This window comes from Giraffa tippelskirchi, chromosome 5 (genome assembly GCF_054371585.1).
Source record: "Giraffa tippelskirchi isolate mGirTip1 chromosome 5, T2T-mGirTip1v1.2.pri, whole genome shotgun sequence".
Lineage (NCBI taxonomy): Eukaryota > Metazoa > Chordata > Mammalia > Artiodactyla > Giraffidae > Giraffa > Giraffa tippelskirchi.
Window position 1 is genome coordinate 16,765,494 of NC_137279.1, and position 15,033 is coordinate 16,780,526.

A 15,033-nucleotide genomic window follows, 5' to 3' on the forward strand; every position below is an offset into this window, starting at 1 on the left:
TATACAACTATTACCACTGTCTATTTCCAAAACTTTTTCATAACCCCAAATGGAAATTCTGTACTAATTAAGCAACAATTCCCCATTTTCTTTGCCCCCAGTCCCTGGTAACTGTGAATCTATTTTCCATTAGATTTTCTCTTAGTTAAGGAACTTTCAGTTTAATTTCTTGTCATCATTGTTGGTCTCCTTGTCTATGAAATTCCATATCCCTGACTCTTCAGCACTGTCTCTCAATCTTCCTCTCTCTGGTTAGAAAACAAGAGCCGACTTTAAGACTGATGTTCGGTCTTCCACATCTTTCCCTTTTCATTTATTTGCCTTTTACAGTATAGTATCCTCAACATTTCTATAAATTTATTGAATACACAAATATAATAACAAAATATGATCTTATCCCAATTCTCATTTTACATCTGAGGACAAAGAGACCTAGGAAAACTAAAGAATTTGGACTTCTTAGTTTGTTCGAGACCACCTAGCCAAATGGTGATAAAACCAGGATTTAAAACTTTTTTCCTATATTCCACACGGATTCTGTTTTCACAGAAGTGAATCAGAAGTTAGGAAATAGACATATATTAGCTGGCATGCTATCAGTATTCAACAAAAGGTAACTGGATAATTGGAGGATGGTTGAACGGATGGATGAAAATGAGAGTTCTTACAGAAACAAGTGTCTCAAACCAGAAAATATTGTCCTGAGCAAAGCCCAAAGTAAGGGTCATCTCCAATTGGGATTAATTGATTCAACAAATGTCTGCTGAATGCACTATTGAGCACTCAACACTACATTGCCAGTAGCTTTCTAGATGCTGGAGACTAGTGACAAAATATAAAAACCTCTGCCTTCATAAGGAGAAAGCAAAGAAGCAAAATAAGTTAAAAAAAAAAAACTATCTATATAACACACACATATATAACATATATACATATTGTGTATTTATTTAAAATATAATACAAGTATATGTGTATATAACAGATGTACACTGTACACACAAATGCATACATGTGCATTATAAAGATTATACACGTATTATACATGCATATACACAAAGTGTATGTATGTATGTGTGGAAGGATACATACATGGATCCAGATCATGGTAAGTGCTAAGGAAAAAAGTAAAATGGGGATAGGGCTGAAGTTTTATGTAAAGTGGGCAAGGCCTCACTGAGATGACTTGAGCAAAAACCTGAGGGAGGCAGGGACTCAGTTGTACGGGGCTCCACACGTTACACACAGTAGGAGCAGCACGGCTGAGCTGGCCATGTGTCTGGTATGACCAAAGTGATGAGCATGGGGGTAGAGGAAGATGAAGCCAGAGAGGAGAGGCAGAGGACAGACAGTTTAGGCCTTGTTGGTTTTAGCAAAGACTTCGGCTTTTACTGGAGACAGCCATCTGTCTTCAATGTCCTCACTTTTATTTTCAGTTAAATCACACAACTTATGTTGTGGCCAGTGTGGAAATGGATCTGCTGAAGATCAAGAGCAGATCCAGAGGCATCAGCTAGGAAGCCATTGCAGTGATCCAGGTGAGTTTGGACAGAGCTTGGATAAGAGTGGTTATAACAGGTGAGGGGAGGAATATCAGATTCTGCATATTTTTAGGGTTGGACCAACTGAATTCACCCATAGACTAGACACGAGTGTGAGACAAAGAGGTGAGTCATAAATGATATCAAGATTTTTCATCTTAGAAACTGTGATAGCCCAGCATTATTTAATAATATAAATACCTTTAATATCTTTGCAGCAGACCAAAGGCCAAGGGAGGGAGCTTTGCTGTGTGGATTTGCTGATGCAGGAAACACAGCCTATCTAAGCCTCCATCTAGTTCCAAATGCCTCCACAAAGGGTGGGGCAGGTAGGGAGGAGGGCTCTGGAACTTCTACTTGGGAACTGTGCAGACAGCTTTGATTGTGCACTCCCTGGACAGATCTCATCCAACATTGCCCAGATGTGCAATCCTGGATAATTAAGGTGCATTGGAAATTGTGCGGGACTTAGAGCCAAGAACTCCTGGGTTCTAACCCTGGTTCCTCTACTAGTCCAGCACAACCTCCAATGCACCTTACTGGCCCTGTGGTTTCCCTACCCTTCTTTGTAAGTAGTCCCTTTTTATTGAGCTTTCTCCTCAATTTGGCTCAGCCACTTGTTTTCTGCCAAGATTTTGACAATAGTCAACCTACTACTTCCTGTGGATGTCTAGGATAGCCCCATGCTTTTATCTAATGTTTTGGGATAAGAACAAATCCTCCCACTTGGCCATTTCCATGATGGCTAGTCTAGGAAAGGGAGACCCTGTATTTTGATTGATGACATTTAGCTCAGAGTTCTTAAAACATCCCTCAGCAGAAGAGTCTGAGGTTGGGAGACTCCATATCAGGGAGAATTGAAGGAGAAATAAAAGGTGGGTAATGACTACTCTTCTACCTTCATCCTACTTTGGGGTTCTGGCTACTTCTTTGGAATTTATATAACTTACTCATAAGAGATCAACCAACTCGTCAATATGTATTGTGTGGGTAGCTATATCATTAAGTTAGTCAGTATAGATGACCAGGTAGGATTTTTGGTCAGTCTTGACCTAATCTTCCAGATACCAGCCCATTTCTGTGATGCATGGCCTACCTTGCAGATCTCCTTCTGGGCTCTGGGAATCCAGGGGTTCACATCCCCAGAAGGCAGCATCTCCTTCAGGCCTTCAACGGTTTGGGATTTGAGCGGCAGGCGTGGGCCAATCTGCTCATTCAGGTAGAGCTCACAGATCCTGTTGCCCAGCATGTGCCGAAAGATGGCTTTCCCAGTCTTCCTGTTACTCATCAGGACACTGAGGAAATGGTGCAGGTCTTGCCAGAGGTCCAAGAGTTGGATCTCCACTTTCAAATTTAGCTTCTTCAGGTGGTCTCGGAAGGGACTCCCTGCACAGGCATCTGCACACAGGGCCCAGTGGGTGTACCCCAAGGAGAGGCTCTGCTTCACGGCCTTCTTGATGGTCACGTGGGAGGAGTAATTGATGATGGGGGTGACAGTCCTCAGGTGGGTTGAGAATGCTGTCTCAAAGAGGCCCTCCATGCGGAGGTGGCGCTTGGCTTTCTTCTTCACATTGGACTTCCTGGCATAGAGAACATCCTTTTCCGGGGAACTAATGATTCTGTCATTTGAAGAGGCCTCTTTTAGGAAAGGTTTTTGTATAAACACCTTGTCTTGAGAACCCAGCTCCTGGGGGGGCACTGTGTTGGCATCTGGATTGGTATCCATTTCCAGAGACCACAAGCCACGGTCTATCAAGTGCCACATCTTCCTCTTGATCCTCCTGCTTGAGTACTGCTTCTGGGGTTGGTGGGCCTTCTTGATGTTCATATTCAGAGGGAGCCCTCCTTCATGGGTATAGCAGATACTGTACAGGCGAGTCTCATATTCCTGCATCAGAGCCTGGCACGATTCCTCCTTGGCCATGACTGTCTTGGCGTGGGTGTAAAAGTTGGGGAGCCAATAGCTCTGGATTTTGAACAGGGCCACTTTTTGCATGTGGCTCAGGATCTCCCTCCTGGTGGTTGACTGGTTGGGATGCCAGATGGACAGGTTAAGGAGGGCTTCTGGAAAGAATAAAGAGAGATAGAGGATGAAAATGATGTGGGGATAGTTAGGTTTTTGAATTTTCCCAAACATTTTTGTGTATAGCATTTCATTCATTCCTCATGCAACCCTAGACAGGTCAGAGATAAAGTGAACAGATTTTAGGGTTTGTTCAGCACACAATGACCCCTTATTACTCTGATCACCTTGCTTCTTCCCCAGAGAAATAACCATTTTGTGGTATTCCTCAAGTTACTTTTTAGACTACTGAACATTATTGTAAAGAAAAGCAAGTGGTACCAGCAAATATGTTTAAGAACAAGAAACATGTACCTCTGAATGGAATTTCTCAAAGTTAGATCTGACCAAAGGAAGTAGTTTAGACTGGATAATTTGGAAAAGTCCTGACTATCCCTGATTTTAATATCATCAATTCCCAATTATCTATATAAATAGAGAGGAGTGTGACTAACCCCAAAGAGTGCAGCTTCGGGAGCACATCATTTGTATTTGGGTTAGGAATGCATCCTCATTTAATAAATAAATACATTTGAATGAATTTGATGTTCTAGAGAAGGAGTTGGCAACTTTTTTTCTATAAAGAGTTAGATACTAAATATTTTAGGCTTTGTGAGCCATTTATAGTCTCTGTTGTACAGTCTTCTTTAAGCTTTTAAAAATACAAAAACAGTCTTAGCTCATAGGCCACATGTACTGCATTTGGCCTGTGGACTGTAGTTTGTTCTAGAGAATCCTAATTGAAAACAAAACAACAAAAAAAAACCACAAAACAAGCCATGCAGGCTTAGAAAGTACAGAAACTGTTCAATTACCTTGTCCCAATTCCCCTCCACTCTTTCTAGCTAACCTTCACTAACAAGCAACATCTCAGGAAGAGGCACATAACAGCTTAAGAACAACTATCTCTCTCAAATGTTCCCTGTTAAGGGTTGGGGTTCCCACTAGCATCCCTAATGGAGAGAGGAGCAGTCTGCAAGGCAAGAGACTGAGGACTATCAGACATTGGGTTGATTTTTTTCTTGCATCTCCCAGGGATTTCACCTCAGATATGCTTTATGATTCTTACTGATGTTCATGTTGCAGAGAGTCACCACCCGTGAGCTTTCCTGCAGATGGGTGGCCTTCAGCACAAAGAGGAGGGAGAGGTAGTGGTCTCTCACTTCCAGGTCCATCTCATCTATGCTCAGGATCTTCTCAACAAGAATCCAGAAATCCACCAGTTCTTCACCTATGGATCAGACAGCATCACCTATGGATCAGACAGCAGACTGAGCTGCACCCCAAGCTTGTCCCTTCAGTGGTTGCATCTGAGTGCGGCAGCTGACACCCCCACCCCATCTCCACCCCCAGCCTGCTCTACTGCCTCCAACATCACCTTGAGCCACTCCTTTGGCTTAAGGGATTATCTCCAGAATTGTTCTAATGCAGGAGTTGATGGGAGACGTAGAGAAAAGGGACTTAATGGGTGGGACTCTTTTATGATTTTTGGGGGGGGTGGTTGTTAGAAAAACTGTCAGTTTAGGAAAAACCACATGAGAATAGATCATTAGACATTCAAGTTTTGTCCAAAAAATAAAGATCAGGGTAAAAAGAACACTTCCTAGATCATGGGCCCAGAGCAGCCTGCAGAAGGACACTGGAGCCCAAAGGTGCCAAAGAGTACATTCCCCATTTTATAGCTTTGCCAGGGCTGAAGTCTGAATGACAAACTATAAGACAATCTATCTAGTTCTTCCCTGCCTGACCCATGGAAATCCAGAATTTCACCTTTATACTAAGATTTGTTCCTGTGTCAAATTTAATGATGCTAAATGGGAATGTCAGTTAGTATTCACTGCCAGCCTCCTAGACTCATCACCTACTGGACCCAGTAGAACAGAAAGCACTTTTGCTACAGGGATTTGTGTATATACTTGTCCCTTGTCTGTCTCCCCACTGTCATGGCAGCTTTGGGAAGCAGGGACTTAGGGCTCTTGTTCACCTTTGTATACCCACCTGCAAGCACAGTGGCTGCCTACAGTGGTGCTCAATAAACATTGTTAAATGAATGAATGAATGAAAGGGACTCTGAGTGCTTTTGCCATAACCTGCACAATAGACTCCAGTTTCCAAAGACTTCTACCCAAGCTGTATTATAAAACACTTTTTGTATTCACCATAGATACACAGAACTGTTAGTAGCAGCAGTGGAACTGCTCCAGGGTATCCTGGAAGCTGTTAAGAACTTGCAAAGGCCCCAGGAACAATTCCAAGAACCCACCTGCACTGCCCTTGAGGTAGGTATAGAAGCGCCATATCCCTCTGACCCCGCCAATGCATTTCTGGAGTAGCCACTGGTCTGCCTTTTTCCATCTCATCATCTTGGCTGCCAGGAAAAGTCCATGGTAAGAGATTGAGAATGAGCTCTTCCCCCGGCCCCTCTCTCAGCCTGGCGCATGGCCAGACTCCCATTCGCTCAATGGGAGTGAGGAGAAATGGTGGCCAGTGAGATAAGTAGGGCTCTGACTATGTGGTGCTTTTGAAGCCAGACCCAGGCCCTCTAGTGACATGCATCAAGTGACACGGGGCGGGGTGGGGGTGGGGTGGGGGAACCTACAAGCATACGTACAATCCACAGATCAATATCACCCTCCAAACAAGGCCCCTGGCCTTCCATGGTCCCCACCTGACAGTAAGTTTTCCAATATGTATGTTGAAGGAGGGAGATGAGTATAATGGGTGATTTGTTACATTTTACTCAATGGGATTTCCCAAATTGTCACTTTCCCTAGTTTCCTTTGGCTAGTTGAGCTGAGTCAAGTTATCAGTTCAACCCTAGGTCAAAATTTTATTCATTCATTCTTTCAACAAGCATTTATTATAGGCCTACTAAGTGCTGGGTACCATTCTAGGTGTTTGGGATACATCTGCAAACAGAACAAAAATCCCCACCCTCAATGAGCTTATATTCTAGCAAAGGAGACAGACAATAAATGATAAGTACAATAAATACATTTTCTAGTAAGGCTGAAGGTTATAAGCACTATAGGAAGAAATGAAGAAGGAAAGGAGGGTATAGGTAAAGCTGGGTAGGGGCTGGCTGGGTGGGCAGTGGGCTTCCAGGGTAGATTTCCTTGAGGAGGTGAGAAGTGCACAGAAATTTAAGGTGAAGGTGGGGGCACCAATGTGAATATATTGGAGAAGAAGCACCCCAGGCAGAGTGAACAGCGGGTGCAAAGCCTTGAAATGCAAATGTGCCCAGCCATGTGTGAGGAACTGTAGAGGCCAAAGTGGTTGGAATGGAATGAACGACGGAGAAGTAGGAAAAGATGAGATCAGAAAGGAAATGGGGCCAGTTCTCCAAGGCCTGGAAAGGCATTTCAGGGGCTCTGGATTTCACACGGAAATGGGAGCCATTGGTGGTGGTGGTGGTGGTGGGAAGGGACAGTGAGCAGAGGAGTGACATGATCTAAAGGAAGTTTTAAAAGGCTCACCCTGGCTGCTGGGACAAGAGGACAAAAGCACGAGCAAGGAGACTGATTCAGTGATACTGTCAATAGCCAGGTGAGACAGGCAGAAGATGAACTTACAGTTGCCAGGGGGGAAGGATGGAGGGAAGAGGTAGTTAGGGAATTTGGGATGGACATGCACACACTGCTATATTTAAAATGGATTACCAACAAGGACCTATTATACAGCACATGGAACTCTGCTCAGTGTTATGTGGCAACCTAGATGGGAGGGGAGTTTGGAGGAGAATGGATACATGCATATGTATGGCTGAGGCCGTCTGCTGTCCATTTGAAACTATCATAACATTATTAATTGGCTATATCCCAATATAAAAAAAAAAAAAAGAAAACAGCCAGGTGAGAAATGATGGTGGCTTAGGCCAGGTGATAGCAATGAAGGTGGTGAGCCACCTTTGATTCTGAGTGTAGTATAGGCAATTTGGCCATCATTACCTCTCTCATTTCTAGCTGCAGTGAGTTGCAGCCCAACTAACTCCTGCTTCTTGTTCTTGGTACCAATTTTTCAGCCTAAGATATCACCTATTGCCACAATACAGGCTAAGCCACCCACACATCTAAGGCTGTAAAGGCAGCCCGTATTTGTACCTTTACTGTAGGACTGAGAGACATAGGATGGTTTGCAACCTGGCTCCCCATGTTTCTATATACACATGTCCCCACATGCTTACCTCCTTCTGGGGACTTAATGAAACTGATGAACTCCTGACAGAGAATATAATGGAAACATAAGTTGGCTTTACAAAAGAAAGGTAATCGATATTTTTCCAACCAGGTCAATAATCCTTTGTACTTTGCAATCTAGAGTCCAAACAAAATAGGAACAGAAAGGAGAAATGGAACTGAATTGCTAGGAAATGCAGCTTAGCAAGAAGCAATTAGATAACCTTATGCTTGTAATATTTGGCCCAGAGGTGTGTTGATTTAAAATAGTATTTAAGATGCTCTCAAAGGAGTGAATGGATTGGTAGGAAAGAAAAGACTTTTTCCTTCATCAAAAAAAATCTTATTCCTGAGTGAGGTTAAGAAAAGACCTAAGTAAAAAACAAAAACAGAGCAATGACACAATCCTAAGCTTTGCTTGATAGAGGAGAAGCAGAAGAGATTTTGGTCTGTGGTGTCAAGTCATAACTCTATTCAACTTGCTTCTTTGTAAGCACACTTACAACTTTTCACAAGCTCCCAACCCATATCAACTGCACAACATGTACAAAAACACACAAAGTCTGATACATGCCATATAAGTAAGGGAGGAATACCCAAAGGATGGGATCTCCAGAGATGGGGTAAGAAGATAAAATTTTTAAGTGTTGGGATTCTCCTTGGGAAACCAAATACATGCATAAGAATCAGAGTGCAGTGTCTTCCTCAGCAATCCACATTCCAGAGAAAAATAGAACTTTGTTGTGAGCATGGCTTAGTGCTCAGCGTGATCGTTCTGATCCCACCTGTCACAAAAAGGGCATGTGGGAGCCATTGCTGAGTCCAAGGTCTACAGAGTAGAAAAGGAGAACAGGAAGGGGGAAGAGAGAAAGACAGTGGACAAGAACAAGGAAAAAACATATAAAAAGAAGAAAAGACTGGGGGAAAAGATATGCTCTGTGGTCAAGTAGTCATTAGGAACTGTCAAGCGTCATCTTGACTTGAGCTACACTCGTTGGGAAGATCCCCTGGAGGAGGGGATGGCTACCCTCTCCAGTGTTCTTGCTTGGGAAATCCCAAGGACAGAGGAGCCTGGTGGGCTACAGTCCATGGGCTCGCAAAGAGTCAGACACCACTGAGTGACTAACACTTACTTTACAATGCAAATAATTGCTATGGGCCTGTGGGCTGCACTTCCTTTCCCACACCCATGCAGGCATTGCCCATCAATTCCCAGACTCTTTCTGGCTTAGGTGTGGCCTGCAGAGTTCTTCTCAACACAGTGCTCCAAGCATCGACTACCCAACCATCACAGTGGACATGAGAGGTTAACTTCTTTTGCTAACCATGGACTAAAATACAGAGGAAAGAACTCAGCAGCAACTGCCTGCCTAAGCGATAAAAATGCAAAAAGGAGAAATGTCTACCTGGCTTGATTCTGTTTGTCCTACTCATCCGCTTTATAGTTTCTTCCATAGTCACCCTGTCATGAGCTCCTGTCCCTTCCCCTCTCCCAATCCACACTTCAAATCCATCTGCCTCTTCCTCCATCCCAAACCATCCACCATTCAAGAATCATGCTCACCAAGTCGTGGGGTATTTCTGGCCACAGGCTCCATTGTGAATTTTCAACAGTGTAAAATGGTGTCTGACCAAAGACCTGAAAAAGAAAGCTAAGAAACAGCCAAAGGGGTCTAGAGCATCTCTTCGTGAAAATGTCATGGTCCATCTGTAGTCACAGGGGAAGAGAGGTTCCACTGCTTTCCTATTTCAAGGGATGTTAATTCTTAAATTTATTCCAGTGAATCAACTTGCTTTGTGCAAAACGACAAAGAGAGATTAAATTACAAGATTCATTTATCTTTTGGCTCCATCCTGCCCCAACCTGGGAGTTATCTTGCCTCTGTGCAAAGGCCAAAGCTCATGACTTTAAAAGGTGTTTACTTTGTGTATTGCATTATTCATTTCTCCAGGACCTAGAAAGTTAGAGCAAAAGCTTAAAGTCTTTTCATAAAGAGAAATATCTTTGGATTTACCTAACCTGTTGAACTGGAGAAAGTAAAGAAGACTGAGGAGGTAAGGACTAAGGGTACAAATTATTGATACTTAGGGGGGCATTAAGAATATCCAAAATCATATAGAAAATTCTAGGCTACTGTCCTCTTTTGTCACAGAGAAGGGACTGGGACCTAGGCAACCAGCTTTGAGACTAACGGGAAATGACTTCTATGTTTACAGGTATCTATGCTTCTATGTTTCTATGTTTACAGGTATCCATCTCACCATGGTCATCAAAATGTCTCAAAGTATTCCCAAAGTATTTGTGATAAACTAGAGAGGCTAAAGCTCTAATTTCTGGCTGAACTCTTGGCGTATCACAGTTCTAAGGCATCTTTTCTTGCTACTCAGTCCTCCAGTCATTTCTTCTTGCTTCTTCATCCACCCTTCCCTCCCTATCTTCACCCTCAGCCAATCGTCAAATACCTAGTCTTTTTTTCAAGACTTGGTTTGTGTCACCTCTTCATTGGTCCCTTTCTGACTCTCTCAAGTAGGAATGGCCTGTTCTTCCAATGTAACCACCTCCTAGAGATGTCAATCATGTCACACGCAACCCTTTTTTGCACTCACCTTAAATACCAGTCTCTCACATTAGACTGGCAATTCCTTGAAGACACGATGGTATATAATTAATATCCATATCCCCAGTACTAAGCCTAGCATCTGACACAAAGTGACCACCCAATAGGTATTTGTGGAATAATAGTGTTTTTTCCTAGTTGTATGAAATTTCAATGAGGCAGCATTCCATGGAAAAAGGTGCATTGAGATGAGCAACTATTTATAACGCACCAGCATTCAGATGTAACCAAATATTCAAACCAAAAAAAAAAAAAAAATGCAGTATTGGTATAGGTCTGGGTTTAAAAATATTTTGATGTATGAGGTTTGTTTTGGTTGCATAGATTAAGAAGCTGTATAGACTTGCTTCCATTTAACAACTCAGCAATTGCTATGTGTTAAACACCCACTGAGGGGAGTAGAGCTGAGTGAATAATCCATGGTTCTTGTCCTGGAGGAATTCACAATTTCACAGTCCAGTGGGGGAAACACATACATACAACACAAGAGAGTAGCAAAGTGTCAAGGAGCACAGAGGCAGGGGGAGATAAGTTCTGATTGGGAGGACCTAGTAACTCCTTAAGGAGAGCAGGATTTAAGTAGCTATCTGAAAAATGATTAAGAGTTTGGTGGATGAAAACATGGAAACTAAGAACCCAGCCAGGGAGAGGCATGGAGGGAGAGAATGCCAGGTGAATACCCTCTGCAGGTAGAGATGGATCACAGGAGCACTGGGTACCAGCAAAGGGTGTGATGAGAGATAACCATGGACAGGTAAGGAGGCTGGGGATATGGGATTTTATTATATCAGTAATGGGAACTCCTGGAGATTTTAGAGGATTTTCTGATTCACATTTATTTGCTCAAATTGAAATAGTTTTGATTTCATATGAAGTTTTTATTTATTTTTTAAAAAGGCACTCAGCTCAGTGATATTCACTGTTTGGCTGTTGATGAAACATTTGGATTTAAGTCTGAGAATGCTTACCGGGAGAGAAAGAAATGTGTTGAAAAAATCGGCAAAGATTTCATCCTCTAGCAGAATTATAAGATTTGTTGAACCAATTATCTCTATAAGGGAAGAAAAAAAAACTCTTATAAGCAGGATTGCATTTAGGATGAGAAAATGAAGCAATTGAATAGGTCATTTCACAAGGGCAAATTTCCACATGATGATGGCCTTTAAGGTCATCCAACTCAATTTCCGCCCCTTTCCAGAACCCTCTTCTGCAACCCTGCTTAAACACTCCCAGCTGTGGGAAGCTTGTCACCTTACAGGGCTGCCCATTCCATTTATGAATAAATAAGTTTTTTTCATTCTGTTCATGGGGTTCTCAAGGCAAGAATACTTAAGTGGTTCGCCATTCCCTTCTCCAGTGAAACTCCAATACTTTGGCCATCTGATACGAAGAATTGATTGATTGGAAAAGACCCCGATACTGGGAAAGATTGAAGGCAGGAGAAGGGGATGTCAGAGGATGAGATGGTTGGATGGCATCACCGACTTGATGGACATGAGTATGAGCAAGCTCCAGGAGTTGGTGATGGACAGGGAAACCTGCAGTGCTGTAGTCCATGGGGTTGTAAAGAGTCAGACACGACTGAGTGACTGAACTGAACTGAAAATAGTTTAGCAATATCTTTCCTGTGGTGACTGCAGCCATGAAATTAAAAGACGCTTACTCCTTGGAAGGAAGGTTATGGCCAACTTAGATAGCATATTTAAAAGCAGAGACATTACTTTGCCAACAAAAGTCCGTCTAGTCAAGGCTATGGTTTTTCCAGTGGTCATGTATGGATGTGAGAGTTGGACGGTGAAGAAAGCTGAGCGCCAAAGAATTGATGCTTTTGAACTGTGGTGTTGGAGAAGACTCTTGAGAGTCCCTTGGACTGCAAGGAGATCCAATCAATCCATCCTAAAAGAGATCAATCCTGGGTGTTCATTGGAAGGTCTGATGTTGAAGCTGAAACTCCAATACTTTGGCCACCTCATGCGAAGGGTTGACTCATTGGAAAAGACCCTGATGCTGGGTAGGATTGGGGGCGGGAGGAGAAGGGGACGACAGAGGATGAGATGGTTGGATGGCATCACCGACTCGATGGACATGGGTTTGGATAGACTCCGGGAGTTGGTGATGGACAGGGAGGCCTGGCGTGCTGCAATTCATGGGGTCACAGAGAGTCGGACACGACTGAGCGACTGAACTGAACTGAACTTTCTGTGGTGAACTGCCTTCCTTTATTTTCTTTCCATTTGTTGAAATTCTGCCCTCTGAAGCTTGACCAAATTCACCTAAGTTCTCTTTTAAAGGGCAATGCTCCCATATTTATAAAGACATCACAACATTTTGCTTACCTCTGCCCACTCTGGCTAGCCACTAAGCATTTCTTCAGTACTTCCTTGCATGGCCTTCTTTCCATTTGGCTCCCCTCTCATTGGCTGGAGGGGCACCCATAATTCAAGCATTTCACATTCTTCCCAGGGAAGAGCATAAGACGACTATTGCCCATCTTCTAAGTTATACTAGTGTGGCCAGAAATGAGGTTAGCTCTGGGCACTCTCACATTACACTATTCACTCCACCATCTTTAATTTATGCAGTCACTTTACAGAAACCAAGTCAAATTTCAACTAGTTGCTTTGGGCCCAACATTAAAACCCCCAAAGAGCTTTCTTTTGAAAAATACTGGTTATGTAACATATTTATTATTACTCTCAAGCTTGATCATTGTGCTGCCCAAATTAATACAAGGCAAAAATGCTGACTGTCTCAAAGCCAAGCATAGAAACCACCGGTGGCCTCTCTAAGTTTACTCTAACTCAACTGTCTATGCTTTTTAGTGTCTAATGTTAACTAGCAAATAGTAAGTTAATTGTCCTATTAATGGCCCAGTATTTTTCTATCATATCTAAAATTTATAATGAAAGACTTATAAAATGAGAAACCTAAATACTAGACACTAGATCTATCTCTCAGTCTAGCTAAATGTCTGATGAGAAGAGTAAGTGTCACTCCACTAGGGTGAAGTTACAACACAAGAAAACTAAACAATCCCCTTCATCGCTTTTCCTAATGATACTTTGGTGGTTATTATTTTCTTGTAATAGAAAGAGAAAACCAGACAATCAAACACTATTATAATAGAACTGATGCTAATTTTTGCCCTCTGTTCCACAGATGTCTTTTTTGCTATCTAGTGTAAATTTTTATGTTTTTCTGTCTCTCTTCAGCCCTCTGCACATCTTTTTATAATTCCCTGATTTATTTAATCTGTTCCACATGGATAAAATCTATGTTCTCAGTCCAGACTTCTTTCTTTGACTCTAGGTTTCAGTATTCAATGAACTATGGGATGTCTCCACATGACACCCATCAGGCACTTTCATCTCAACATTTTCAAAGCTGATCTGATAGTTTTTCTTCCCAACCTGCTCCTTTTCCTGTATTCCCAGTCTCAGTTACTAGAACCACCATCCAACTGTCTGAACCAGAAACCTTAAAGTCATCTTTGATTTCTCTTGCTCTCTGTTTTTCTCTCTCAATACTTCCACATGCAATGGAGCAGCATGTGCTTTCTCCTTTTATGTATCTATGGCATCTATTCTTGCATCTCCATCCATAAAGTCACTTTCTTATTTCAGGCCTCTATCATTTCTCATCTAGACTGTTGCATCAGTTTCTTCAAATGTTCTTGCTATTTCTAATCACTGCTACCATATTATTGTTAAAACTCTTCAGCAATTCTTCAATATCCTACAAGATAAAGACTAAATTCCTTAGTACAGTATCTGAGGCTTCACCCAGTCTGGTTTTTGTATTCCTTCCAAGCCTCACCTGGGAGGCTCTACTCCACGTTGCCTCCTGTTGACCAACCAAGACATTGCTCTTTCCTGCACAAGCTATGCACTCTCACATCCAACCTCTGTATCTTTGTTCCCATATTCCCATCCCCTGAAACGTTCTCTCAACCCCAGGCTGCTTCACAAATTGTTATCTATCAAGAAATGGTTTACATGTAATCTCCCTGGTGAACCAAGAATGGCAGAATGTACCACAATAGTAAAATTGATCACTACTCCTCGTCACCTCACATGGTCATGTACAACTTCTATTACAACAATTAACAAGTCATTGTTTTCACTCACTGATGCATCTATCTTCCTCACCAGACTGAGCTCCATGAGAGGAGAGACTTTTGTCTGTTCCTTTTTTCCCCTCTAGACACTAAGAATGTTTGCAAAGTGTTCTGTAAGTGTTGAGTGAATTGTTCGTTCAAGAGAAGATCTTCGATCTTTTGGACTTTTGTTCACTTGTTTGTCATGCATAAAGCCTGGTATGGATTTGTTGAACAGATTATTGAGAGGATCTAACTACAGGAAAGTGATGCTTGGAAGAAATTTCTCAATTGATTGTTTTTGTAGCCACACATACACTGATGGTGACAAGGGACTGGACTGTGACAGTGCTTGGCATTAACAATACAGTCTTCATGGGGAGTAGGAAAAAGGCTCTCTGTATACTCCCTTTCCCCATCCTATTTCTGCATTCCTGTTTCTCCATTCTTACCAGTTCTGCCTTCAAACTTCAGAATAATCTGAGGCTTTCAACATTCATTCCATACAATAGTGATGCTGATTTGGTAATAAAGAAATTGTTGG

General features: G+C 42.3%; 1 protein-coding gene across 50 annotated transcripts in view; it reads right to left on the reverse strand.

The window, feature by feature from the left end:
- Positions 1 to 15,033, reverse strand: part of RGSL1 (regulator of G protein signaling like 1) — a 126,647-nt gene that overhangs the window by 54,591 nt on the left and 57,023 nt on the right. For 12 of the 50 annotated variants that reach the window (XR_014052357.1, XR_014052350.1, XR_014052351.1 and 9 more), the window contains exons 2-7: positions 11,362 to 11,444; positions 9,340 to 9,414; positions 7,784 to 7,913; positions 5,864 to 5,968; positions 4,670 to 4,831; positions 2,635 to 3,602 (exon numbers count right to left, since the gene is read on the reverse strand). Coding sequence is in view for 28 of the 50 variants with exons in the window: in XM_081485774.1 (XP_081341900.1) it covers positions 2,635 to 3,602; positions 4,670 to 4,831; positions 5,864 to 5,968; positions 7,784 to 7,913; positions 9,340 to 9,414; positions 11,362 to 11,444 (1,523 nt within the window). In the remaining 22 variants the exon portion in view is untranslated. Of the gene's footprint in view, positions 1 to 2,634; positions 3,603 to 4,644; positions 4,853 to 5,863; positions 5,969 to 7,783; positions 7,914 to 9,339; positions 9,428 to 11,361; positions 11,445 to 12,729; positions 12,898 to 14,209; positions 14,289 to 14,941; positions 14,972 to 15,033 lie in introns of those variants that run through there. The other 38 variants (XR_014052352.1, XR_014052367.1, XR_014052365.1 and 35 more) reach the window with 19 other exon arrangements.